Source organism: Betta splendens, chromosome 8 (assembly GCF_900634795.4).
Source record: "Betta splendens chromosome 8, fBetSpl5.4, whole genome shotgun sequence".
NCBI classification, from domain to species: Eukaryota; Metazoa; Chordata; class Actinopteri; order Anabantiformes; family Osphronemidae; genus Betta; species Betta splendens.
In genome coordinates, this window is record NC_040888.2 from 5,256,407 (window position 1) to 5,284,269 (window position 27,863).

The 27,863-nt window shown below is 45.2% G+C and overlaps 2 protein-coding genes across 7 annotated transcripts; both read right to left on the minus strand.

Moving 5' to 3' along the window:
- trap1 (TNF receptor-associated protein 1) lies at positions 1-4,915 on the minus strand. Its single transcript, XM_029160037.1, has 18 exons — positions 4,734-4,915; positions 4,016-4,186; positions 3,848-3,930; positions 3,620-3,760; positions 3,264-3,335; positions 3,017-3,177; positions 2,774-2,883; positions 2,612-2,685; positions 2,374-2,529; positions 2,146-2,266; positions 2,000-2,069; positions 1,742-1,889; positions 1,445-1,630; positions 1,239-1,377; positions 1,080-1,165; positions 802-947; positions 648-720; positions 1-435 (listed from the first exon to the last, which is right to left on the minus strand). The coding sequence occupies exons 1-18, from the start codon at positions 4,837-4,839 to the stop codon at positions 334-336; spliced, it is 2,145 nt and encodes a 714-aa protein (XP_029015870.1). The 5' UTR covers positions 4,840-4,915; the 3' UTR covers positions 1-333.
- A 695-nt stretch (positions 4,916-5,610) lies between these two features.
- Positions 5,611-27,539, minus strand: crebbpb (CREB binding protein b). 6 transcript variants are annotated; one of them, XM_029160031.3, is made up of 31 exons: positions 26,667-27,539; positions 20,826-21,442; positions 18,480-18,647; positions 18,024-18,276; positions 17,489-17,602; positions 16,723-16,968; positions 16,490-16,589; positions 16,066-16,203; positions 15,848-15,965; positions 15,550-15,724; positions 15,360-15,413; positions 14,957-15,090; positions 14,644-14,823; positions 14,093-14,482; positions 13,798-13,968; positions 13,504-13,681; positions 13,236-13,354; positions 12,899-13,138; positions 12,705-12,793; positions 11,886-11,996; positions 11,688-11,744; positions 11,503-11,580; positions 11,311-11,378; positions 11,063-11,213; positions 10,723-10,869; positions 10,516-10,629; positions 10,250-10,415; positions 9,691-9,858; positions 9,313-9,474; positions 8,940-9,221; positions 5,611-8,846 (listed from the first exon to the last, which is right to left on the minus strand). In XM_029160031.3, exons 1-31 carry the CDS (start codon positions 26,749-26,751, stop codon positions 6,600-6,602), a joined length of 7,320 nt encoding a protein of 2,439 aa, XP_029015864.1. In that variant the 5' UTR covers positions 26,752-27,539; the 3' UTR covers positions 5,611-6,599. The 6 variants fall into 6 exon arrangements, with proteins under 6 accessions (XP_029015864.1, XP_029015868.1, XP_029015865.1 ...); XM_029160035.3 differs by having other exon boundaries at positions 11,886-11,966; positions 13,504-13,678; positions 14,093-14,485; XM_029160032.3 differs by having other exon boundaries at positions 13,504-13,678; positions 14,093-14,485.
- Positions 27,540-27,863: the final 324 nt, after the last annotated feature.

Here is a 27,863-nt window from a genome sequence, read left to right on the forward strand (position 1 = left end):
TCACATTACTTCAACATTTTAATGTTCCTATAAGTGCTTAAACTGTTTACAGTAGGCTGATTGTTTAACACCTTTGACCTAGAAGAAGTTAAAACATCGGCTTTGATTCACATCAGAAATTTAAGTACAAAGAGGTTGTAAATGACAAAACTTAAAGGATGATGAAAACGCAGGATTCATGGCAACGCTCTGCAGACTGTCAACAAGTTCATGTTGCATCACAATCCTTAGTCTTCTCCACAAGGGGGCAAAATAAAAGTCCTCCAGATGGACAGAAGTCTGATGTTATGGCTCAGATGAACACAGGCCTGTACAGCCGGCCCACGTCGTGACTCAGTACTTCTCCAGAGCTTTAGACAGCAGCTCATTCAGACGGGAAACTATGGGCCGGGCGTCATCCAGGAGTCCTGCTGCAATCATGGCGTTATCATAGATCTGGAGAGGAGAACGATTAAAATGTAATCCCTCCACATTTCAAAATAAAAGCATAAGAACCAACATCTACACAGTAATTGTACAGGTCAAAAAGCAGCCACTAGACTTCAGTAAACAAGAGGCGCAGACACGTGTGCAACGCTGTCATTGATTGATTCTGCATTTTCCTCACTTCAGTTAAAATAACTAAAAATTTCAACATGCAACTTTACCTGAGCAAAGAGCAACGCGGCCATTTCAGAGTTCGTGTCCTTCAGCTCGTACAGCTTCTTAATGAGAAAGTGCCTGTTGCATAACGGAACACAAAAGCCGCATTAGCTCGAGTTTCATCCGGAATAATGCGTCGCACATGCGCTGCGCTCTCACCCTGCGTTGATCTCCAGCGTGGCGTGCGTCAACAGGTCTCGCCCCACCGGCGCCTCAGACAGCTGGTGGGTGCGGAGGACGCGGCGCGTGGCACCCAGTTCCATCTGCGTGATCATGGCTGGGTGGGTGTTGAGGCGAGGGGTCAGCTGGGGCCAGAGGAGTGAGAGCATTAGCCAACACTTCTTGACCAATGTGTCAGAACAATGCATAAACCCATGTACAGCGCGTCATCCAGTAGAAGGAAATGGACCAACGCCAGCAACCACACTGCTCTTCACCTTTACGTTGGCGACTCTGGGACCCAGAGATTCCTTCATCCAGGTCATCAGCTCATTCGCCTGCTCCTGCGTCAGTCGCTCAGACTCTAGAATAAAGAGTGAGGGTTAAAATCGACTGAATGAGAGGATATCTACTTGAAAACCAGAAGGGAAGAGAACCTGGTATGGTGTCCTCGAACTTCTCTTCCTTGTAGTGATCCACCACGATGTCCGCCTCCACGGACATCAGCCTCTTTTTGTCAAACTCGCCGAGTCTGAGCACGGTGACCTCATCATAGTCTTTGTAGCAGAAAAGCACCTGCACACAGAAACGTTTAGAGGTCGCTCTTCTACCGTTCCGTTTACGTAGTACGACAGAGTGTCACCTCATGGTTTTTCTGCTTCATAGCCTCAAAGTAGGGCGACTGCTCTGCAATCTCGCGGCTCGGAGCAAACAGGTAGTAGATGTTGCGGCAGTCGGGCTTCATGCGTGAAATGTAGTCTGTCAGACTGGTCTGCTGGCCGGCGGGCAAAGCAGAGGACTCGTACTGCAGCAGCTTGGCAATGTTCTCCTATACACAGACAAATGAGAGGACAAGGCTGCTGGTTTGTGTGTGTCTCTAAAACCAGATGCAAAACCGTAGCATCTTAATCCCCCCCCTTAAAAACTAAGGGGTCGTCACCTTGGAATGTTGGTTTTCTGTGGTGATGATGCCTTCACTGATATAGAGTCGGTAGTCATCAAGGAAGTTACAGTACTTCTCTGGATCCTTCTTGCTCTGGTGCAGCAGGAAGCGGATCAACCTTGCCTCCAAAACGTCACGAATCTTCCTAAAAGAGATAGAGGAAAAACAAAAAAATTAAAATACTCAAATTTAGTTTGATCCTAAAAAGTGACTGAACAAACAATAACAGTGTGGGGTATAAGAATGGTGCTGTACATGAGGAGGGGGCTCTCCTGCAGCAGCTCTCTACTCAGGTTCAGAGGGATGTCTTCACTGTCCACCACACCTGCACAGTGAATAGTGTTTAATGGCCCGGCCTTGTAGAATTGTGTTAAGCGTGAAGCTAGAAGAGACGCTCATACCGTGCAGGAAGCGCAACCACCTGGGCAGGATGTGCGACGATTTGGACTGGATCAGAACCTTCCTGCTGTACAGAGACACCTTGGAGCTCGTGTCCGCGTTCACTTCGAACATGTTGGGCTTCTGTCGACAAGTCACGCAAATGCAAAATATGAGCCTCATTCTCCAGTGACTGCCCCGTGATTCCAGTGCCATTATTGGACGTCGCGTGCAGGAAAGTCCTCACTCACCTCGTGAGGGACATAGAAGATGCCCTGGATGTTGAGCGGCGCGTCCGCGCGGTAGTGGAACGTGTAGCGGGGCTCACCACTGGTTTTGCCAATGAAGCGGTAGAACTCCCCATACTTCCAGTCATCAATCTCCTTTGGATCCATCACCCACAAGGCCTGAAGAAAGACGCCTTACATTTACTGCTATAGAGGATAAGTGTCCAGATTTACCCAAGAGTAAAGAAGGGCAGCAGTTTACCTGCATGGAGTTGAGCCGGCGTCCGTTCAGGTAGATGGGAAAGCCGACAAAGTTACTGTACTTTGTTACAACCTCTAAAATAGAGAGTTTGGATTAATATGGAGTTCTTTGTGTTCAGTCATCGTTATAGTTCAGCTTCTAGCGCCGCTTTGTTAGTTTCACCTTTAACTTTGTCCTCAAAAGAAAAGTCTTCGCACTCATCTTTGAGGTGCAGCACAATCTTTGTTCCCGGCTGAACACCAGTGGCTTCAGCGATCTCATAAACACCAGAGCTGAAGGAGACAAAGGTATGTTATAAAAGCCACCAACGCAGCAGGAATACAGGCCGTTCTGCCAAACAAAACAAAACACGCCCAGCACATTAGTTCCCGATTTACTTGACATCAAAACTACTCGTGTCCTCACCCGTCTGAGGACCACCTATATCCAGGTGCACCAGGTTCAGCACTGCGCGAGTACACCTCCACTTGTTTGGCCACGACAAACGAGGAGTAGAATCCAACTCCAAACTGACCAATGATTGTGCTGCTGACCTTTCCCTGGTTGTCCAATGCCTCCAGAAAGGCCTGGATCAACACAAAATTGTATTTTTAATCATCAACCCAGTGAAAATGGCTTCCAGAGGACGAGAGAGAAAGAAAAAAAGCATCACCTTTGAACCAGAGTGTGCGATAGTGCCCAGGTTGGACACCAATTCTTCTTTGCTCATCCCCATCCCAGTGTCCTGGTGGAGAACAGATGACGCAGTCATTCAAAAAATCGGCCACTAGGAGGAGGCAGTTGTAACTAGTTTGAGCAGTTAGTCTGATCTGAGCTTCTGATCTCTGATCAAACTTACCACTCTTTCCCTGGGCCATAACCCAACCTTAATGATTATTAACAACCCCCCCAATGCACCCCCACTAAAATTTGCCTGTTATGTCAAATGAAAGAAACATGTTGCTGGACATACAATGAGTTAAAAAAAACAACATGCAGGCTGCACAGCTTTCCCAAATGTGAGAGTACCTGAATGGTGAACGTGCGCTTGGAAGCATCTGTCTGCAGGTGGATCTCCAACTGTGACCTCATGCCCCATGCTGTGAGGGAGTGGTGACGCAGTTTCTCCAGAGAGTCGCTGCTGTTTGAAATCAGCTCCCTGATGAACACCTAGTGGGACAAGACAAGACAGCAGAGACTCAGAACTCTCCCTTAAAAAAAAATGATCGGACAACATATAAATCAAAAGGAAAATACCTCTCTCTCAGAGTACAAAGACTTGGCAACGATGTCCAGCAGTTTCCGTGTGTCAGCCTGAAATTCATGTTTGGAGGCGCTACCTGTGGGGCAAAAACACAAAAACACAACCTTTCCCTTAGCCTGAATTAACTGATGACCAGGTAGAAGAGTTGAGTGTCCTGGCACCTTGCACAGACTCTCTGTCGGTGATAATTGTGTGTATGGGGTCGTCCTCAGGCGCTTTCTCTGCTTCCTGGGTGCTGTAGGAGACCTGCTGTCTGAACCCAGGACCGGACCGCTGGGAGCTCCACAGTCTGGGTTGGCTGCTCCACCGCTGCTGCTGTCCAGCCTTCAAGTCTGACCACATGCGGAGAAACTCGTTAGTTCATCCGATTTGGATTGAATGTCAAGTAAGCAGTCAAGTCATCAGTCTTCTCGACTAAAGTGTACAATACATTCAAATGAGAACATTAAGTGCAGATGAGGAGTTTGATTTTACATCTCTTATCATGATTTACATGGCAAAAAATGGCAGAGCGTTAAACTGGACAAGTTTCCATACAGAGCAAATGAACAGAACACTTTAGTGATAAACAGACGAACATTTAAGCATCTAGAACGGACCATATTTCAAGTTTGTCTAATGCTGTGCAGCAAAGCAGGACTGAAGCAGCTGATGCTAATTGGCACAGACAAGGAGCGGTGTTGCTAATTAGTTTGAATTACTCGTGTTCAAACAGTTCAGTGACCCCGTCGTTGTCATAACTGAGGGTTTTAAATAGGTCCTCGTGTTTTTAATCCGTCTCGTAATACGCTGTTTTACCTTAATTGAAGTTTAAATGGCCGAGGTTGACTACGCCATCAACTAATCGACTAACTAGGCGTGCAAACAAACACCGCTCACCTCCAGCCAAGAAGCACGAGACCGCTCGGCTGCTCTGTCCTCGCGCACATATTAGCCGTGAATTGGCACCGAGAGCTAGCCGCGCCAGGCCGAGACAGCGGGACATGTCTGCAGCGGACGGGATCAGACGAGAGAACCACAAGCCTGACCGGGACACACGCGAAACGACAGGCAGGGCTCGCGCTTTATAATGACGTCAGAGGGCGTCGACTAAACTGCCTGAGCAGAAGTCCACCAGAAACCACGTAAAACCAATTTCACTGCATAATTTAGTTTCGTTGATGCTTATTAAAATAATATTTTTTTCTGTCTATCACAGTCTATAGTTGACTAATTAGTTTGTTGCTGAAAACTACTACTCTAATTAATTTTAGTTTTTAATTTGCCATTCAAGGTCAAGAGGGTGTTAAGGTAATGTTTCATCATCATGTGAAAAACAATACATTCGATCTGGTTGTTTTTTTTTATTTTTTGCAGGGCTTTGGATTATTTTGTACAATGGCAGTTTCTTTCTCCAAGCTATCTGCTTGCTCAGCTCTTTTACTGTACAATATTTTATAAGTGTATGTGATAAATAAGACGCATCTGATTGGAAACATGTACCTGCGTGTCTGAACACATGTTCTCACAGCCTGAGTCTGACACAACTGAGACTCACAATGCTTTTTATATATGGTTCATGTGGACAGGACTTGAGGGAGGTTACAGTGAAACATAAGAGGGGGGCATCGTCTATGGGCTGCCAACACTGTGATGTGATGGACAGGGGTTGGAAAGAGCGAGGCCAGGTAACAGCTCTTTATTACATCTAAAAAGGGAAATGAGAAATATTTTAAGGAAATCAAGTCTTCGCTAAGACAGAAAAATTAGAAGCAGATTCTGTGGCAGACAGATTTATTTAACAATATGGTATATAAGTACGAAATGAGCCATTTGAACCAGTTTGTACAGTGATTTCATTATTTTCTGCATATTTACAGTACTGTCTAGCTGCTAGATTTACATTAGAGAACAGTTCATCAATTCAAGTTTAATGCAAGAGAGAAAATGATGCACAAAACTCTCTCTGAACACAAATCAGCAGTCAAACAAGTTAACTTCCCACCACAGGCAAAAGAGGTTCAGGCCTTAACGAGAATTTCTTTAGACTGGAGGAGAGACAAAGCAATTATTTAAACATCTGCGAGACAAATACTGGAGCCAGGCCAGTAAAAAGGAACATTCTGGCACCTGTGAACGTTAACAAGCTTCTATGCAGGTTCATCTTACACCTGCACGTTGTGTGTGGATGTGTGCAATAGTTTCTAGGTCTATACAAATATGTTAATCTCCCATAGACTCTGCAAACAGGAAAGAAATTAAGGCTTTCCCAAAGGCAGTCCTTTTGAAAAATGGCATATTAGAATAAATTAGCCAGGAACAGAGAAAGTGAGCAAGAGGTGAAACCTTGCAAAAATACCCAGACAAATAACTTTACAGTCTTAAACACAAATACAATATTACTTTTCAAAGGTACAAAATAAAAAAGAATAATAAAATGAAATATTTTTCGTTTTGAGACATTTTGTTAAAAAAGTCAAAACCAGAGCATAACAAATGAAAAAAAAGTAAAACAACACAACAAGACCAGAGCAGATTCTTGCATGACTGGTCTGAACAAAAATATATTCTTTGTGTCTTTGTTGTCCTCTTTTTACCAGCAATTATTAAACCACTCTATGTTGGAAGAAAAATCCGGTTTAAGGAAAGTTCACAGTCTGTAGGCCTCACGAAACTTGTTTGAATTTCTCTTCGCTTTTTACATCAGCAAGTACAAATACTGCTCAGCTGAAAACAGAACAAGGCCTTGTCTTCTGTTTCACAATGCTACAATCCTTCAACAAATTTCTCCAGCGTGTCTCCCGTCAGGTCACCCACCATCCCCATGTCATTACCCAACGCCCCTCGGTTGGGAGTGTTAAGTTGCGGGAGCATGGCGCTCTGTTCTGGCGTTCCTATGTGTCCCTGCTCCATGGGGCCTCCAAGGCTCGGGTGAGGGGAGTTGGAGTGGAGGGCACCATGCTGGGGTGAAGGCTGGGGCTGTATGCGTGGGGAGGGACTGGAATGCGGGGGCTGCTGCGAAGGTGGACGGGGTGACTGCACAGGGGCTGGGGAGCGTACTTGGTTTCCTAAAGCATTTGCCATTGTCTGACCAGGTAAATGAGGTCCTCCTTGGCCTTGACCTTGGAGCATGTGAGGCTGCGGACTCATCGAGTTCGCCTGTGCCGGAGAGCCCATCTGCTGCTTTAACATCTGCTGCTGCTGAAGCAAGCGCTGCGGGACCATGTTCTGAGGAACCTCCATGCCCATGCCGGGTTGTCCCATTTGAGATGTGGGGGGAAGCTGGCCCATGGGCACACTACCTCCTTGCACAGCCATTTGCTGCTGCATGCGAAGCTGCGAGTAGCTTGCCGGGCCTGGCAGCTGCTGTGGGAACTGGCCGTGCCCTTGAGGGATGCCTCCTTGCTGCTGTTGCTGCTGTTGCTGCATCTGCTGCATCCTGAGGATCTGCTGCCTGCGGTACAGCTGAGGATTGCCGTTTTGAGCAGCATTCATCATTTGGCCTTGAGGGCCCATAGGTGCCATCCCCTGGGGCACTGCCTGCTGAGGAGGCTGCTGCTGAGGTGCCATCCCTGGTCTTGGCACCTGGTTCGCCATTGCTGCCATTGCCTGCATTCCTGCTTGGGACCCCAGCATGGCCTGAGGGTTCTGCTGCTGTGCCTGCTGCTGCTGAGGCTGGTTAGCCTGATACTTTGCTGTCCTTTGTTTAATGAAAGCAGCCATGAGATGGGGATTAGACTTAAGGATGTTGAGAACCTGCTGCTGTTGCTGGGGGGAGCTGGGAGATTTTAGTGTACGCAATAAGTCCTGCAGGGCACTCTGAGCTATGTTTCCAGGCATTCCTCGTGGCATGCCTTGCTGCTGTGGTGTCATGCCCTGCTGTGAGGGCCCCTGGGGAGCCATGACGCTAGGCATTTGAAGACCTGGTTGCTGGGTCATCATAGGCCTCTGCATTAGCTGGGCCTGTGGAGGCATGGGGGTTCCCTGAACTTGCTGGGGGACCATGGGGCCTTGTTGTGGAGGGACCTGCTGCTGATGACCTTGAGGACTCTGCATGGGATTCTGCATTCCTGGACCCCACTGGCCCTGCTGCATAGCCTGCATCACCTGTGGGCCTCTCGACCCCTGAATCATGTGCATCTGGCCCTGTGTGGGTCCAATCATTCGTGGGTGGTTCATGGGCATCCCATTCATGGCATAATTCTGCTGCTGCTTTGCCTTGGCCGCCATCTCAATCTGCTTAGCCACTTTTAGAGCTGCAAGCAGTGGTTGCTGTTGTGGTTGAGGCTGCTGCTGGTGTTGCATGTTAGATAGAGGCGACTGCTGTGGGGATGACTGGGGCCCTGGTTTGCCCGGGGTAACTGGCGGGACTGGTGTTGGGGGCTGGCTACCTCGGCCATTGTTGGGGAAGCCTTGTGGAATATTTGTGGGGTTGGGTTGCTGCTGTTGTGGGGGCTGGTTGGGCATAGGTTGGGGGGTTTGGGGTGTATTAGGCTGCTGCAGAGAGTTGGGGGTGTCAGGAGCTGCTGAGGTAGGAGGAGACGGCAGGGGCATCCCAGCCGTTCCAGCCATAGTGGCCATTCTGCGACGCATCATTTGAGCCTGCTGGAGCCTGTGCTGCAGCTGCTGCTGACGGAGTTTGTGCTTAATGTTGAGACAGAAGGGAACAGGACACTTGTTCTCCTGACAGTGCTTAGCGTGATAACAACATAAAGCAATGAGCTGCTTGCACACAGGGCAGCCACCATTGGTCTTGCGCTTGCAGCCCTTGGTGTGCTGGACTACTCTCTTCATCTTCTGGCATGAAGGCAGAGAGCAGTTGGCATTGCGGCACTGGCAGGCATGGACCAGGGACTGGATGCAGCGCTGAATGCTGAGACGTCGGCTCTCCTGTGGGCTCTTTGAGGCCTCTCCACCCTGGCTATTGCTGTCGTCATCAAGACCCAGACCCCATTTCACCATTTGATGCTCATGGCCCTTAGTGTTGTAGCAGTTAATGCATAGGTCATAGTCCTGATGAAAGGTAAAAAATAACAATTAGGGTCAATGAATTCAAAAGAGATGAGTTAATTCAAATTATGTTTGGACAGTGCAAATATGTCTTACCTCGCAGACAGTACAATGCCAGCGCGTCTCCACGTGGTGCTTGCACTCGTTGCAAGTGTACACGAAGCGGTCCTGGCCCTGGTTGTGCAGTTCCACCAACATGCACATTGTGCTCCATTTGCATCTTCTCAAGGAGCTGAACTCCCAATGCTTGTCCCTGGCCAGAGTCAGAAAGGCATCCCGGCCATCCATGAGGTCACAGGTCAACAGAGGGTCCGGGTCCATGATGGGTGGCAGCGTGTTAATGACTGGCCCAGCGTGGAGGTGGATGACAAAAAATACCTGGAGTAGAAGAAAGGGAAACCTGTTGGTTAGCTAAGAACAGAAAGTGCTCTTTATGAAACAAACGGTCTCATTTCATAGTGCTTCCCACCTCCTTATGTTTCTCCATTGTGGCGTAAAGCTTCTGGGACAGATCGTTGGCTACATTCGGCATGCCAGGCTTTTTCTTATTGGCTCGGCTGATGCTGCTCTTGTTTTTGTTGGTTTTCTTGTTGTTCTTCTTTTTGGCATTCTTGCTGTCAGCGTGAGCACCCTTGAAATGGATGGACATGAACAATGAGACAAGAGATTGCACAACAGGCAAGATGGGTTTAAGCAATTAAGCGGAGTAGTTATAAAATGCTTGAGCTGCTGCTGAAAGCTTTTTTATAACATTGAGAAGATGAGGACAGCATGAGGAAGATTTTGGCAAAACAGGACTATTCAGTCTGATACAACCCATGTAAAATACCAAACCAGCTAAACTCACCTCGGGTGTCTCAGATGACGCCGTGTTCTCCTCCTTCTTTCTCTCCTCCTCTTCCTGCTCAAGTTCCTTGATACTCTCCTCCAGTACATTGGGCCAAAAGTCTCCCTCAAAGTACGGCAGCTCGTACGCACTGGTCAGCCGATCCTCTGTTGCCTGCTTGAAAATATCCTGAACACAGAAGGAGATTCATCAGAAAATGCATTAACACATTCTTAAAAAAAAGGTTGAATTCCACACCAACATCCCAAATTACTTTGTCCATAGCCCCATATGGTCATTTATATGTTTTGTAGTTCTGATTTTGTTTAACCAAAATCTGCAGTAATCCAGACTAAACACAAGGGGGAGCCCCTAATATACTGCATAGCACTAGACATTAGCTTGCTGATATATGTCTGATCAGAAGAGACACAAAGAAGGTACAAGCAGGGTTGAAATTGTGCCTTAAACATTTAGTTTAATGTGTCTATGAGACACTAATATTTTTTAACCACTCAAGACTATATCAAAATCACATTACTGTGAGTGATTTGCATTCATCATGTAATCTTTTTCTGACCTTGTAGTCGTGTATGATCCTCTCGGCGAAAGCCTTGTCCAGCATCTTCCTGTACCACTCTTGGAGTCTCTTGGGTTTGGGAATCTTCTGGTCAGGAGGGTGGCAGTGGAAAATGTAGTCGTCTCCTTCACTGGGTGGGCAGGCCCAGATGTGTCCCATCACATACCTGACCAGAGCACAGGTTTGCATGTATACGGTTTTAGCAAGAATCATACATAATATATTAATAAATGGTGCAAAACACGAAGCTGTGGAGAAATACTCACCCAAGTTTCTTCACATACTCAAGGTAACCTATTAGGATCTCGTGGTACACTGCAGTCCTTAGCATACGTGGTTTAAAGAAGTGAATACTATCGAGGTATGATATGTAAACTCGCCTGCAAGGCAAACAAAAAAATGAAGCACATACAATATCAAAGTAAACTGGGAGTATTATTATACATCACATGACCTTTTGCTAACGTCTGTACCTTGTATTTGGAAAGGGGCACTCTGAGCCGTACTCCTGGACATGCATGCCGAAAAAACAAACATCTGCCCCATCTATTTCCTCAAATGCAAAAAGTGCTTTGGTTCTGTAAGGGAAGCTCTCAACCATCTCACCCGCGTCCACAAACCTGTAGGAACACGCACAGAAACAAAGTTAACCTAAGCATCTTTGCAGGAAGCAGAAGGTTTGCTGTCAAGCAGGTGAGGGAGAGCAGGCTAAGCAACAGAGCTACAAGGTACATTTCTATTATATTTACATTAATCTAGAAGTAAAACATGGCACAGGATTCGAGACATAAAAGGTCAGAATGAGAACATTACCTAGACTTCATTCCAGGCTTAACCTCCACCATTTTGTCAGAGCTGGCTACTACTCGCACAAACACCTCCCCAGCCTCTGGATGATTCTGTCTTTTCAAGTACTTATTGACTCTGTCTTCAATGTACGTCCCCAACCTTGTCGACTGCAACCCTTTATCAGAACAAGTACATAACAGATGAATTCATATTCATGTATGAAGTAAAAGAAAAGTCAGAGTACATGTTATAGTCAGTTTACCAATACTTACGTTTGGCTGAAAATTTGTTTTCCTTTCTTGTTTTGCTCGATTTCTTCAGACAGTTGTCACAGACAAAGCTAAAGAAAGACAAATTTAACTAGTTTAGAATCCACTTACACTCCAGCACATAGTATTCTTCTTCCACAACAAATTTATTGTGATCAAAAAAAGTGTCTTGTATATGATCACATGAAGACATACCCTGATGGCCAAATGGTATCATAGTGCAGCACACAGATTTGATGCATCTTCCGCCCACAGTCTTTACATTCAACAAACCTGCAAGAAAAATAATTTTCGTTTAGCAAAACATTGTGAAGAAGCATTCCTGTCATCGTAACTATCATGTTTAAGGGTTAAACCAATCTACTGCAGACAGTACTTACGGTTCAGGGTCCAAAGAGTCATTCTTCTTCTTTTCAAACTGCTCTTTTGATATCATACTGTACAAACAGAGAAAAGACACAACCAAATTCATGTTTAATGAAAACCTCTTTCCACAGAATAAGTCCAGTCAGAAAACCGCCTGGCAATCAGATGACGATCACCAGCAAGCGATCAGCCAACCAGGCTGGGCAACTCACGTCTGGGGCTGTGCCGGGTCATCTCCCAGGGTCACACTGTTGCCCTGGATCTCGTTGAAGCACTTCTCACAGAAGTGATACCTGTCGGCAATAAGGCCATATTTGGGTGAACTGCAGCCAGCACACACAGTAGCAGCACAGGCAAACCGGCGTATGGGTGGCAGAATGCAGAGTGAACGGAGCGGATGGCAACAACCGAGGATGGAGCATGGGCAGGCGGAAGGACACACACACACACACACAGGCAGAGGTACATGTTAGTTACAAGTGAAATGGTCATGATCCAGTCTCCATCATTCAAACTGGAACAGAAATAAGGAAACATGCTAATAGTCTACATTAGTGATGATAAATGTGCATCAACCATCAAACTTCATGCTAAAAAATGCATTTCACAGTCATTTATCACACAAGGAACATGCATTAGGGAAAAATGAATGAATGATATGATCATGCCAGGAGAGACAGGATGAGTTATAATGCAAGTACATATCCCAACAGGTAGTTGATGAAAACTGACGCTAAAAAGACTTGTTTGACAGATTAAACCTTGTTCAACATAATGTGGACAATATGAACAGGAATAAACTGATTTAAATTTAAATTGATAAACCACACATGTGCTATAAAGCGTTAATAACCATTTCTGGCCTGCAGGGGGAGCTTTAGTGCTGGTTCTTGGGCACAATAAACATTCAAGAACAGCACCATGATGTGGAAAGTATCTCCTTCACATGTCACAGCAGTGGATACCCTGAACCCATTCTTCATTATTTTACCTGCATCCACCGTTACACAGGACGTCAGCATGCACTTTACCTGTTCTGATAACTGTAGTAGGTGCCATCCCTGGAGATGGTGCACAACTGTTTGCCATAGCAGCACAGTGTCTGGGGTGAGAACTCATACTGAGGAAACATCACAGAAACATTAATGATCCACACCATGAGAGTCAGGATAGTTCAAGACAATACAAGCATGAACTGTGAAGTTCCAATTATGCATAGTCTCACCTTCCTTCCGCAGCAGTAACCCAGACCCTGCATGACGGGATCTATCTCCGCCTCAAACACTTCTGCCAGTTTGGTGCAGTACTTGTAGACCCGAGACGTTTTACGGTTGTACAGCCAGGCGTTGTTGAACATGAGCCACACATCATCCACATACTGCCAAGGCTCCTGGTACTGACCCGTATCCAGCTTGCGCTTGATGGTGGATAGGTCGATGGGATTCTTTACTATGTCAAAGTAGTCCTGTGCAGCCAGAAAGAGTTCATTTAAAATAAAATTTAAAAAAATCACGCTAAACATTGTTTCGACTGAATGTGTATCTGTGCTTGTGGAGACTTACGGGAATGCCAAGGAGCATGGGGTCAACTGGTTGCCTGAAGGGCAGCGACTCTGGGTCTTGTCTATAAAGAGCCTCAAGGGTAGGCATTAGAGCTTGTCTCAGCTCCTCTGGTTTAAAGACTGCACAGACAAAGATAGTGTTGTGAGAAAAAAATAAAAACATCTTTTGGTTCCATGATCTAAATTCTCAAAATCTTCCCTAAAACCCAGAGCACAATATATTATATATGTACACCTAATACATACATTTGTGGCCTGCTGTTTCTTACTTTTTTTGCGATTCTGATTGGAGGATGCTGATGTGCCGTTGGCCCCACTTTCCTCCCCTTCTTTGGCTTCTGCCTTCATCTCCGGCTTCTTCTCCTCAGTTTCCATTGATTCCTGCTTTGGCTCTGCTACATCTGGCTCCTCCTTCTTCACCAGCAGAGGTTTGGTTTCATCCTCCTGCTAAGAAACCATCAAGTGTATGATACATTTTATATAAGCAGAAATATATGGTTTTAGTAAAAAATGCATTACTTCAATATTACTTAGTAATTACTACATTCAAATCCAGGTCATACCTCCATTTTGATAGGTTGCTTCTTCCCAGAGTTGCTGTCATCATCTTCATCCTTTACTTCAGTTTTGACTTCAGTGCTGCTCATGTCAGGCAGAGTCTGCTGAGAGCTCATCTCAGCCACAGAGCCTGGTGTGGGGACTCTGTTGTCTATACTTGCTGCAGCCTGGGACATCTTTACAATACAGAAAGACTTATCAATAAATATAATTTTTATGTTGACCCAGATCCAAAATACTGAGCCTAATGTAAGGGACATGAAGGTTTTTGTGGCTTTACAGTAACGAACTGTAACTTACCGGTGTGCTAGGATGTTGTGCCTGCACTGAGGTGGGCTGTTGCATTTGGCTCGAGGGTTCAGGTTGGGGCTGCTGGGGTGTGAGTGGCTGGGGATCAGGTGGTGTCGCAGAGGGGGGGCCGGGGAAGCCACTGAGTATGTGAGTTGGGGTGGAAGAGGGCCCACCCGTTGAGGCGGGGGTAGAGGGCTGAGTGGGCACCTGGGCTTGCGTAGGAGCATGGTGCTGCTGCAGCTGCTGCTGCTGTTGTTGTTGTTGTTGTTGTTGAGGCTGCAGGCTGGCAGAGGCATTGGGTGGAGGGGTAGTGCCCAGCGTGGGTTGGGCTGAAGGACCACAGGGCAGCTGGGAGCCAAGGGAGCCCATCGCATTCAAAGGAAGGTTAGAGTTCTGCGGCTGCTGAAACAAGGTGGTGCAGTGAATAGATTTAAATGCAACTAGAATTGGAGGGAGCAAAGTCTGTTTCTTCTAACCCCTATCTACATAATAATAAACTATTGCATGCAGCAACAAGCTAGGATGGTAAGAGCATCTCAAGAGAGAACCATTTTCCTCACCTGTGTGACAGCTGTTGGTGTTAGCTGTCCTACATTCACATTCATTGCACCACCTGCGGCTACAGGGAACTGACCCTGTGGCAGGTACTGACCCTGGTTGGGCGTCTGAGCTACCATGTTATTGGCATGACCACCCATCATGCCTGGAGTCTGAGGCAACCTTGATGGAGACATGCCCATCTAGAAGCCAGAAATGAGGACAAATCGTTAAAACAGTGGGTGACTACAGTAAGCATTCTATGCGTGAAACGTGAGACCAGAAAAAGTCAAGAGAGAAAAACAAAAATATGAAAACACAGGAGAAGGATCGAACCGTTGGGACGGAGCTCATATTCATCTGCTGTTGATGGTTCATGGGGGAGGGTGTACGTGCTCCCATGGGTGCCTGAGACATCTGCGCATTCTGCATTGCCATTGGATTAAACTGATTCATTCCTGTGGGAACACCTACACACACACACACACACACACACACACACACACACACACACACACACACAATTATGTACCTGTTTATTATTCCTGTGAGTTGTTGTAATTTAATATTCCGAGGTCTGCTGGGGCATCAGAGACTGAACCACCTCTTAAATAACAGCGCTGGGTTACATGTATTCGTTAACTCGTTGAACAGACGGCTGTCCACAAAAAGCAACATTTAAAGTGACAGCTACAATAGAAAATGTTGACTGTAGCTGAGAATAAAGATAAGTGCATACCTTGGGGAACCTGCATTCGGGTCATTAACTGATTTGGCATAGGCACAGGTCCATCTGTGAGAAGACAGCAGTGCAGTGTGTCTTTAAAGGTTTTAAGTAAAGTTAGTTTTGAAAGCTATAAAAAAAATTATAGCTATATCAACTGAGAACTGTTAAAAAAAAAAAAGTAGTAAAAAGTGATGCTGCTCACTGGGAGGTCGGACAGCCTGTCCTGGGCCCATGGCATTGGGCTGAGTCATGCCAGGCTGCTGCAGCCCAGCTGTGCCCACCATGCTAGGCTGTTTCTGGAGTCGTGATCGCCGCTTCTCCTCCAGTTCCTTCTGGATCTTATAGATTTTTTCTGCCAGAAAATGGTAATACTCATCCTAGTGGGAGCACAAGAAATCAAACACTTAGTGTTTCCTCATCTGCAGATACTGTTAAAACTACCTGTAATTGATGTTAGGTCTAGAAAATGCAACTCTGGGTGTTTGGTCTAGACAGCTTACCCTGCTATTTGCTGACTCATACATGTCACCCTCAACCTTGCGCGCATACGCCACCAGGTTCTCCATTCGCCTGTCCTTCAGTGCTGCGGGGTCAGGGGTGGGGAATATGGCTTGTACTCTGAAGAAAAACAACAGACTCAACAACAACTTAAAGGCACAACGTTTGTTTGTACTTGTTACAACGTTAGTGAAATTGTATGCTTTACTGTTTGACTTACAGTTTGTGCACCAGGTGAGTGCGCAGGTCCTGAGTGACATGTTCGTGCCAGGCCTTCCTTACCCCCGTAGAAGAAAGAGGGGTGGCAGTCGGCATGTTTGCCATGCCTCCTGCTCCTGACCCATCAGGCATCAGTTGACTGTAGGACAAAGAGAAAAGACTTTCAAAACTTTGGATAGTGGTAATTCTATAATAGCTTTAATAAAAGTTGCACTATAACTGTCTTACACTGTATAATATTCAATTGTGGAAAGGGGAATAATTATAAAATAAGAGCTCACACGACATGCATGAATCATGTATGAATCAACTACCAGCTCCAGCTAATACACTTTGTTCAAGCTTTCTAGGGGACAACGATCGTAGAGCCATGGGAGCAGTATGCCAGCAGGTTTTGTCTGGAGTATTCTGAATGAGAAGCTCACTTGTTGAGTGTGGAGGGTAGAGACGAATCCGAGTGCATTCCAGTCTGGTCTGAAGTCGGAACACCCATGCCTCCCGCCATCTGGCTCATCTGATTAGTGCCTGATTAACACACACAGTAATTTAACAAAAGGCTTTAAGACACTGAATTAAAGACAGGATTATAGTATGGTCATCACTTTACACATCACACTATTATATTAGGATGCCATTAAAGGTCCTTTCCATCCTTTACCTAATGAGTTCATGTTTCGCAGCTGCTGATGCTGTGAGCCTTGCGGGTTCTGCTGACCTGGACCCTGGCCCTGGACCTGAGCAGGAGACTGGTTCCCATATGGCAGGCCCAGGGCAGCGTAGGCTCTCTGCATGGAGCTGGGGTCAATGTGCGTGGCAGCACTATTGATGGCCGTGGAGCTGGACTGACCTGGACCAACTGTGTTGATGGTGTTTTGCAGGCCAGCCCCGGGAGAACTAAGCATAGCTGGAGGGAGAAGATAAAGACATAAATAAATGACACAGTCAAAATTAAATAAGGATCGCTGCTGATTGTAATTTTACAGTTTATTAATATCACAAGATGTGTGCACAAAAAATTATAAATAATTAACATTACTAATCTAAGGTCAGATAAGCTTCAAGCTGCCTTCCCTGCTGTGTTGACTGCTGACAGGGAGCACGCTGCCTCTGAGGGGGTTTTAAACCTGTCACGGGGCGTTTAACCAATCAGAGATCACGCTGTAACAAGGCCCTGCCCCCCTGATAGCACAGCATACAGCACCTCCCCTGGGTGTCACATTACAGGCCCAGCCTTTGTGGAGGAATCCTCCACTGCTCTTGCAGTGAGCAAACCAGCACAAGGCCGTGGCAGGGAAATTACCTGCAGGTGGCACCACTTGCTCCACACACCAGCGCTAAGTGAGAACTACAGCGTTGCCTTCAAGCTTTACTCATGTTTGATATACATTTGTAGGTGAACATGGGAGGCTGCTGGAGTTACTCACGTTGCTGGCTCCTTTTGTCACTAGCGTTCTTCAGAGGCAGGCAGACTGGACAGTCGTGCCGTGTACAGTTCTTCCAGTGGGAGATGATCTGTCTGGATGATGCACAGTGAGCCACTGCAGAAAAACAACGAGAGGCGAAGTCATGAAGTGAGGGATGTTCACAAGAAATTCAGTAGTAGCACCACTGACAGTTTTAAAGCTGCTAATTTCACGCAGCTTTCTACGCTTGGATCAATAAACTATTTCACAGTTTTCAAGGGAGACTTGCAAAATGTGTTGCAGTTTGACTGAACTCCAACCTGCACCACGTCAACACGTTTTACTGCGTTGTAGACCTGTGGTATGTAAAGCAGCTGGCTCTCTGCCCACATGATCACACGTCCACGACACAGTTACCATCCAGCTAACCATGCAGACAGTCAGCCTGTTTAGCATATTACTTTTTCGATTTCTCAGAAACACCCTGTGGTCGTGGCTGCACACTTTCAAGCAGACCACACAACCTAAATTCACGTCAATCACTGCTTTGGCTCACCCTGGCAGGACTTGCCAGCCTGGCAGTGGGTCATGTGGTTGAGTACGTTCTTCATGGTGCGGCAGTGGGGCAGAGTGCAGGCCCTTATCTCCCCGTTCGCCTGCTCCCGCCGCTGGCACTTGTGCGCGTGGAGCAGCAGGACCAGCTGCTGCTGAATGAGTTTGCGCTTCTCCGGGTCGGCCGTCGGTCCCGCTGAAATGCCACCAGCCCCAGCAACCATGCCCACCGATGCTACTTGATGCTGCATCTGGGACTGCCAACACAAGCACACGTTAGCGAACAACATCACAACAACATCAAAAACAGATCAGTTATGCAGAACACAAGGTGCAGCTGATTTGAATTATAATAATAAAGTGAGCATGCTATTGTAGACGTATATACATTCAATAATGCACAATTTTGGAAAGAACATGGAAAGGTTATGTGTATGTAATACATCTGAGCAACACTCACCATGTTTGGCACACTCCCAGGTCCCTTGAGTTCTGCAGGGAATTGGGGAAGGTTGTTTGCAAGTACTGTCTTGTTCTGGACTTGTTGGGCATTGACCCCTGCTGGCCCCATCTGCTGCACCCCGGCCTGACCATACTGCTGGCCAAACTGAGCTCCTGACATCCCCATCTATAGTGAGTAGGCAAGACAGAGGGCGGTCAGGAGCTTTGCACGTCATGGAGCGCCCCGCTGCAGTAAATTAATTGTTGAATTACAGCCTCAAGTGCATTAATAATCAAAAGAACTCGAGACTGCTGTAAGAACTAGGGCAACAAAGACAAGGCACCTTTTAGGAAAAGATGGTGTTTTAAGTGGTTTACTGCATAAGACAAGATTATAACAAAGAAGGAATGAGAGCATGAGAGGTCTCAACCAAACAAAATAATGGTTATTTATCAGGTTCAGCCTGATCATTTAGGGAACACAGGCCACACAAAACACGTTTTGTTGTCTGCACATAAATGCATCTTTCTCTCCTTCATTAAATGTTAACACTGTCAAGAAAGTAAATGCATATATCTCCAGGAAAAGGTGTTAAATCATTATAACCCTCAATGTTCATGCTACAATCTGAGAGGACTAAAAGTCAAGTAATTATTATGTTGCTGGAAACGGAGAGCAATGTAAACTAAACTATATGATGTCTCCAGTTGTTTAACTCTATTTAGATCCAACATGAAATGTACAAAGAATTACATAAAAGGTTGTTTATGATGTTACACTGTTTTTCTTTATTTAACAACTTCGAGGTGCTGGCGTCACTCTGCTCCATTCAAAACGAAACTAGAGGTTTATTACTTCAGCATGCATCCATGGTCACTATACGCAGCAGTTCCTCATCGTCAGCGGTGATCAGACAGATTGAGCAAACCCTGGCCAGCAGAGACAGAGGTGCGGGGGAGACAGTCTCTGTGCTAACATCTCTTTAGAGGCGGTTCAACTCAGGAACCCGACAAAAAGGGGTTGTTGGTCGTAGACCAGCAAAGAGCCGATGCCACTCCGGAACCACTTTTCCTCGCGGAGCGCTTGAAACGCAAACAAATGGTGTGAAATTACGCTCTCTGGAGCGGCGCTGCTCTGGCTCGGTGGAAATGGAGTAGCTGAGAGAAAGAAAAGCTTGCTCAACAGCTGAGCGGAGCGCTGCTGCCTGCCCCTCCCCCTCCGCCGTACAGACACACAGATGCTTGACTGTCGCCTCGCTCCCATTTATACGGCTCCACTCACGCACAAGTTTCCCACTTGATGATCTGCACTTAATACAGAGGAGTGTCAAGATAGAAGTATTGCGCAGGATGCCTGCGGTGTTTCCCTCTTTCCTGCACCTCTATTCATCTTTGCCCTCCCCTCCCTCCCCCACTTCAATACCAACACACAGACCGGCCCCTCTAAACATGATTTACAGCTCTATTATCAAAGGCCAGAGGCCCGGAGTGAGACGGCATACGCCGGAGTGGGAGAGAAAGGAAACGGAGGGAAAACCGTGAACACAACAACGCAGCCTGCTGCGCTCGTTCACGCTGGGCAAAAAAGAATGTCTGATATGCCAACACTTTATGAACCAAAACAGGAGACAAGCATCTTCCTAATTTTGCCATTAAGATCAAAGGTTGACCAATATAAAGTGTGGATACGTGGTAAAATTCAAGGAAATATTTCATTTAAAACCACAAGGCCTCAACTCTCTATGAGGTTCACTTAAACCTCACACCATTCATCTGGATAGAGAAACGAAACATATCTAACGGAAACAAATTAAAGACACCACCAGTACTAATAAGCTGTGGCCTGTTTGCAAACCACAAAAAACGCTTACATGAATCAATTCCAATTGCACCTGTTTCAACGCGACAAGGCAGAATGTGAAATGGTAAAAGTGCCGATTCACTTTTACCGCGCGTTAAAAAAAGGCCTGACTCTCGGTTATACTCCATAATCAGGCATCATAGGACAAAGCATTTTTACATGGCAGCAAAAGATCGTTTCATGTGGCAACGTTTGTTTAAATTTTCTTAGTGAGAACTTGCTCACTGGTTTACTGTTGGTTTCCTGTCAAACCACAACCACCCAAAAACTCTCAGACGACGGGAAATGCTTTCTCACAATGAGCACTTCAAAGTCTGCATGAGCAGCAGATCAGACACATCATTGTTCACTTAGAGCATCATGACATAATTACTAGTATATTATAGTTATTGTTGGTATTATAGACTCATTCCAAGAATAGTAGTGCATATTACAGAAAACACATCTGTATTATGCAAACAACCATCACTTACAGGATTAATTAGGAACTATTTTTGACCTCACCTTGTTCAGACCTCCAGCTTGCTGAGCGTTCATTGTGTTGTGGGCACCCATCTGCGATCCCCCTTGGGTCAGAGTCTCCGCCAACACACTGCCACCAACGCCAGGTCCAGCGCCCACTTGTGTGCCCTGCATGCCTTGGTACTGCATGCCAGGCCCGGGTCGGCCGCGTCCCGCTGGTCCCAGAGCTCCATTCATCACTTGTCCTGGCTGGCTCATGACCCCATGACCTTGCCCACTGTTCAACATAGCCTGGTTGAAGGCCATGCCTGCATTTCCGTTGCCTTGTCCAGCGGTAACTCCTGCTTTCTGGGCCTGAGGAGACTGGTGACTCGGCGAGCCCTGCCCCAGCGGACCCTTACCAAGCACAGCGCCTAGCTGGCTTCCCACCATACCTCCCTGTTGGGGGCTGGCAGAGTTGTGGCCTCCTCCCAAGATAGAGGAACTTCCTGGTCGCAGGAGCTCGGACAGCTGCTTGTGTTTGGCAGCTGCATCAGGAACGATGGAGTTGAGACCGGGACCACCTGGGCCACCATTGGAGGACATCCCCATTCCCAAGTCTCCATTGGGAATGAGCTCATCTGGAAGGTCATTTTCCAGGTCAAATAGAGACACTAGGTCTAAGGGAAAAACACAAAAATTAAATGTTAAAAAAAAAAACAATCAATCATTTTTTTCCAACAACAGCCATTAGATCAAGTTGCTGACTAACACACACCCACACACACAAGATTTTTTGCCATCATTATCATATTTTAGATAGATTTTGAACTAATTATCAGTAAAAGTGCTCAAGATGTAAACGTGAGTCACGTGTACCAAGAATACGGACATGACACATCAGTTAGTAGATTTTTCTTTTGATAATTTTCTTTATTGAATTAATGAAGTCAGATGAAATGGTGTGTCCTGCAAATAAGCCTTAAAATTATAATGAATCAATCCAGTCCTTGGTGCTGCTAACACGTTTGCCCGGCAGCTTATAACACACACACAAAATATTACCACAAGTCATAGTTGAAATCACACCACTATGCAAACATACTTCACGTGAGGTTGCAAGCAAGGCAGTAAAACTTAACAGCACACCAGTCACACCCCCACACGTGTCTAGCGTGGCTGTATCTGGAGGCAAACCATTGCTGAGGTTGGAGAGGACTCAAACAGGTTTCCCAAAGATATATATTAGTAATTAAAAATTGGCCTCACTTTGCAGCCACAGGCTTTAAATGAAATACATCAGCTACATGAGGCTGCTACTCTCAACAGCAACAGCAACAACCACTGATGATTCACAGCTCAGATTAAGCAATTGTGTCCTGTTTAATGACCATTCAGCAACATACAACATATACAATATCTTAACCTTAACCAATGGAGAAATGCCTTCAGTATATTGACACTCTTAAAAACATACAAACATTTGCCTGAGTAGTGACAGTGAAAGCATCAGCTAAACGTCCAACAATTGAATCATAATTCTCACTTTTTTTTCCCTCAGAGCATATTGACACTGCTGGTCATAACACACCCAAATTACTTAATGTGATTTTTCAGTCTGTGTAAAACAAGATAAAAACTGACTGCTGCTGCCCTAATAGACGTGGAGCAAGATGGGAGGGAGATAGGAAACCTAAGGTGCCGCCACTCTGTCTCTTAACAAATGAGGGAGAACAGGCACTAAACAATTACAGCTGGGATAAAAAAAAGTTAGATTAATAATCAACCTGGAGAAAAATCAGGCAAAAGCTGCTAAGAATTCTCTCTTTTCATGATCAGTGCTACCACAATAAAAAAAAAAAATCACATCCCAGTATGTTATCTAGGACCATGTCTTTATTTCTTTTTTTTTCTAGTCATACCAACTTGAGTCTGGGAGTGATACAATAATAACTAAGAAATGGTCTTACTCCTCACCAGCTGAAGGCTGCAAAGTAAAAAGTGGAGGAAATAGTATCTCCACAGGTAAAAACATCTCAACTTCCTCTAATCTAACAGAAATTTCATTACTATAGTGAAGACCTAAGTGATATATAAATATTCATCTGTTTGTTCACACATTTGATTGGTGTAACAGAGTTAACTATTGGGCTTTTTTGTGAATGTAAAATACAATTGGCTGCAGGGGGAGTCTATTTGGGTAGGATCACTGACATCCAGGGTGGGTCACCCACCCTCGCCATACTATCAGCGAGTTCAACCTCAGTTGAGACATTAGCCGGCGTTAGTACCTTCTGCTCCAACACGTTGGTGAAGCAACATTTTAATGCTTGGCCGCATCAGAACATGTGGTAGGGCTAACGTAGCTGAGAGATGCTCACCCAGGGTTTGTGATGATACGCACGGCGAGACGTAGTGGGAAGAAAAGCTGTGAAGTGAGCGACAGAGGGCGGCTGCCTACTTCTGACCTTTGGTGCTCGCATGCCCACTCAGCCATGCAAATGAAAATGCTCCTGACATTGGCCTAAAGCCACAGGCACGAAAACACACAGTCAAGGCTAAAGCACCCAACAGAAAAACACTAGCATAGACCTCAAGGAATAGCTGCTTATTGTTCCTGTTGCACCACAAACTGTGTGTGTTGTCAGATTCCCAATGAAAACACTACCAATGGCACCACTCAGTAAGTAAAACCCATTAGGGAATGCTGTGGTAATAATCCATTTAATAATTAAAGACAGTGCAAACTTTACAACATTTTTATTAAATAGCTATGCTTTAGAGACCAAGCTGTAGGGTTCTAAACATCTGTGGTCCCAGGATGAGCCTTGATGATGTGTGCACTCAGGTGATGGGTCCAGGCCAGAAACATACGTCAAAAACAAAAAGAAAATCATCTGTATCTCGTTGTAATAATGTAATTGCGACACAAAAATATCACTCATCCTCCCATTTGCAACCTAACACTTCAAATCTACTCAATGTGCTTAGGACCCTGAGCCACATCCAAGACATTAGACAGTGGGTTTGTCTCAGTGTCAGCTACAACAGAAAGGCCTTTTGGCAGCACTGCCCGACCAAAGCGATGTTTGAAAACCCAGGACTGTCAGCATCTACATGGAGTGCACGCCCACAGAAAGCGAGATAATAAAAGGAAAATCATGTTTCAGCTGTTTGCAAAGGTTTCCTGTCTCGTTTTCAATTTAAATTAAGCAACCAATCTTTATTTGCGCTCTAGAAGATCAGTGTTACGCCACGTGTGCACAGAAAGCGTTTTGATGTAGCCCTTAGCATCAAAGCAACACATGAGGCAGGGGCTACTGGAGGGGGGGTCGCAGTTTTATGTACCAGCAAGTCAATGTAATACGGTCCAGAAAGTTTGTCTGGAAGAACAGTGTGTGCCTTAGGTTATTAAATGGGAACACACTCAAATGACTGTACAGCCCTAGAAGGCAGGGATGTCCTAAACGGGTGTTTTGGCCTCAAGGCATTTCACATTTGATATCTACCAATATAGTGTCCAATCAGACACAGATTTGGCGACTGTAAAATTTCATTCAATATCAGGGGTGAAACAATTACTAATTTCGGGGAGATGGGACTATTAACATGCAGAGATAAGCCACATTAGCGCTACTATAACTACTGTCAAGACAGTTCATCATTACTCTAATAAAGGAATGTCAATACAAAACAGCTTAGGAACTTTGAAGGTTTGCCAAAGCCATCTGTTAGACTAGTAGTACTGTCCCAGACCAAGAGCTACGTCTGCAGTAGAGGATACGTTTATTAGAAACACCGGTTTGCATCCACATGTTCAAGACGTGGTAGATATATTTTAAACATTCACACTGTGACTCAGGTCTTCATGCTTAAATTGCAGCAAAAACAAAGGTAGTGTGGAAGATGTGATGGTTTCGTCTGGTCTTAGGGCACACGGATGGTGTACACTACAATCTGCTTCTCAACTCATTCTCCGCTCTCCTTATTAATTCTCAGAGAAGCAATGAAAGCAGGTCTTTTATATGGTTTTAGCGATCCTGAAATCCTGAAAAGAAAATTATTTTACATATTATATAAATCATTATTTAGTGATTCACAGAATGAGGGTTTATGCTGGTATCTAATGGATATAATGCACTCTACACCGTTTGCAGCTCCATATTTGTACCTTCACATTTCACAGCTGGCTCTCTGCAGTACCAGTTTGTCCCAGCGAGTCGCATGCAAAAGATGCTCGACCTTGTGTTATCCAAAAACATTTTATTATGGTTTTGTTTAACTAAAGGTTGTGCATCTAATATATAGCCTCTAATATTCAGGCCATCTCTTTACATTCTTTAACATCTACTGCAAGTTTTTTGCAGTTTTATGAACAACTAAATTCCTAGCCAGACATTGTCTGTGGAAAGTGACCTTTCGTAATGAATAACATCCAGAGATAATTCTTGTTTCAGGTCAGAAGCAATTTGTGTCTGTTTTTCAGTCTGTTTTTTGTGAAAACCATTGTTTTGTGCTGGATCTATGGCTCTTCCTATAACTCCTTACCATTTCTCCAAATGTGTTCTCCGTCAGTATGAAGAAGCTACTTTAATGAATAAATTAAGCATTTTAAAAGTGACTGGAAAATTATGTGAGAGAGCTGTTACGTTGATCGCTCAAAAGCTGCTGATCTAAGCTGGCCAAAATAAAAAAGTGCCAAACTTGTGTTCCTATCATTCCCTCCTGGTAAACTGGGGTTTGTTTGTAGTGTTCATATGGTTGCCCATGTTTGAGGATGTTTTTTTCAAAAAGCCTTTTTCTTTTAATAAAAATAAGACTGCCTACAACAGTTTACATTAAAAGAAACATTACATGTCTTTTAAATGATTCATCATATCAGTTGCACTGCTCAAGTATAATCAATAAATGCAAACAATACCATAATAAAATTGCTGCTGTAAATTGCCCAGAGTCACAGGACTCCTAATACACAAGATGAAAACTCCAGTAACCACAACCATAAGTCTGACTGAGCAACTTGAGGTATTGGTAACGGTGCCGTGTGCTAAACGTAAAACACAAATGCTTTTTCAAGAGACGACTTCACGTCTTCTAAACAATGAACCGAAGTTGCTCCACAGGCCGGACTGGTGGAGCTGCAGACCCTAAGGCTATTTCTGCAAGACTCGGTCCTATTGTGACAGCATTCGTTTCAGCAGCATGTCAGCAGCAACTATGCCATGCCCGTTTACTAAGCAAAATAAACGCCCAAAGAAGTGTTGGCACAAAAAAACATTATAAACATATTACACACACACATTATTATTAATATACCTAGATCTACCATGCAGGTTAGTGAATGAAAGAAGAGCTGCACCTTCAGTTGCAGGTTGAGCCACCGAGTTGAGACGATCATTTTATTAGACAATAATGGCTGAAGTACCATCAAGAATGTGCACTGCTGTCAATGAGCAACTAAATCCAGCCCAACCCCAAACACACTCAGCTCTGATTATATATAGGAGACACCAGCGTGTGGAGGGGGAATACAATCTATTCATTATGACAGGTTTAATAGCGGACACGTATCTGCAGAACGCTGGGTAAATGATTAATTATTCAAAATGACATTTCACACGTTGTTAATTAATTCTTTATATTACCACACCAGCAAGTTGGACGCGAACTTCGCCTGTTTGAAGAAGCGCTATTCTCGCGTATTACGGCGTGTTTGCACTTTTTGAACAACATTCGCGTGCGCTGCAGTTTCACTCGGCGCTAACACAACTGTGGGCATTTTTCCCCGTCATCTCTGTGGCTTTCTACCCACCACGGTGCACGCATGCATGGTCACATGTAGTCAATCACTGGAGATTGGGAATAAGGAGCGACCCCCCCCCCTAGAATCGGTGGCATCCTTACCTGGGCCGTCTGATCCGGAGAGGGGTGAATTGAGCTTGGGTCGCTTTGCAGTGGGGGGTCCGACATCCAACAGATTGTCAGCCATCCTGGTCGGCGAATGCAATGAATGGATATCGTAGGAAATTTACAGCAGGATCAGTCCGGCTCGTTGGCCTCTAGCTAGTAATACGAGGGTAACTTTTTCTAACGTTACGCGTAAAAAGCAATTTAACTGTGTTTTTTTTCCCCTTAAGTGAAAGGCTGGCGAAACGCTGCCTGAAGAAAAAGGCTTCAAAAGAAAGGCAACAGCGCCACGCTTCGCCGTCGAAGATCACCCCATGATAATCCAACACCCAACACCCACATAATTATCCTCAATAATTACGTCCACAAATTATTTCTGTCCGAGAAAAATAAATAAAAATCAATCATAAAATATTACACAAATCGTACGTCAATCCCTTTCTCCGTAGATCGCCGGTTTCACGTCTGTACAGAATCATTTTTTTCGCAGGCGCAATGAGCGACACTAAAATCTATTTTAGGCTTAAATAAAAAGAGCAAAATTCAAAAAATATTTTCTATGAGGTGGATTATTTTTCTCGCCGCTGTCTCCCGGAAAATACAGCGTCTCGGGACGGAGATACGGCGAGAAGCGGCGCTCTCTAAAAGGGAAATCAAATATACAGTGGGCTTTCGACACGATAAAAACCCACGTAACCCTCACATGTTTGCATTAATCCTCATCGGAAGACTAACGCGTCGATTTTCTACACGAAAAAAGCCGTTTGAGCTCGGTCTGGGCAGCTCCGATCGGTTTTTTAAATTAATGCTCCCCCCGAAATCCCGATTCTGAGCCGCGTCAAGATGGCGGCTGTTGATTCCTCCGATACAAAAAAGTTTTTTTTTTCTTCCCAGCTAGACTGAGGGGGGAGGAGGGGGAGGCGTCGCGCTACGACGCCCTGACGTAAGGCCGCGTGCCACCGTGCGTCATGTGCACGTACGCGAAGTTGCTCCTACAGTAGGTTTGGAAGAAACGTAAGAATTAGATGTTTTTTGTCTTCTATTCGCTTCACAATGTACAAATATACAACAAGTAAGTACCAACAGCTTCTACAATCCTATTTATAGCTCCCGTTTTACTAGCAGCGAAACGTACTGCTTTGAAATATGCTTTTAGCCAACTACTCCCAATTGACAAACACTAAAAGTTCATAC

Coding starts and splice junctions, on each gene's coding strand:
- trap1 (XM_029160037.1), bottom strand. CDS start 4,839: ATGTCCCGCTGTCTCGGCCTGGCGCGGCTAGCTCTCGGTGCCAATTCA. Junction 1,166..1,238: donor GTTCGAGGACACCATACCAG/GTTCTCTTCCCT, acceptor TCTTTATTCTAG/AGTCTGAGCGACTGACGCAG. Junction 721..801: donor ACGCTGGAGATCAACGCAGG/GTGAGAGCGCAG, acceptor GTTATGCAACAG/GCACTTTCTCATTAAGAAGC.
- crebbpb (XM_029160030.3), bottom strand. CDS start 26,751: ATGGCTGACAATCTGTTGGATGTCGGACCCCCCACTGCAAAGCGACCC. Junction 21,443..26,666: donor CTCCGGATCAGACGGCCCAG/GTAAGGATGCCA, acceptor TTTTTCCCTTAG/ACCTAGTGTCTCTATTTGAC. Junction 16,590..16,722: donor GCGAAACATGAACTCATTAG/GTAAAGGATGGA, acceptor TGTGTTAATCAG/GCACTAATCAGATGAGCCAG.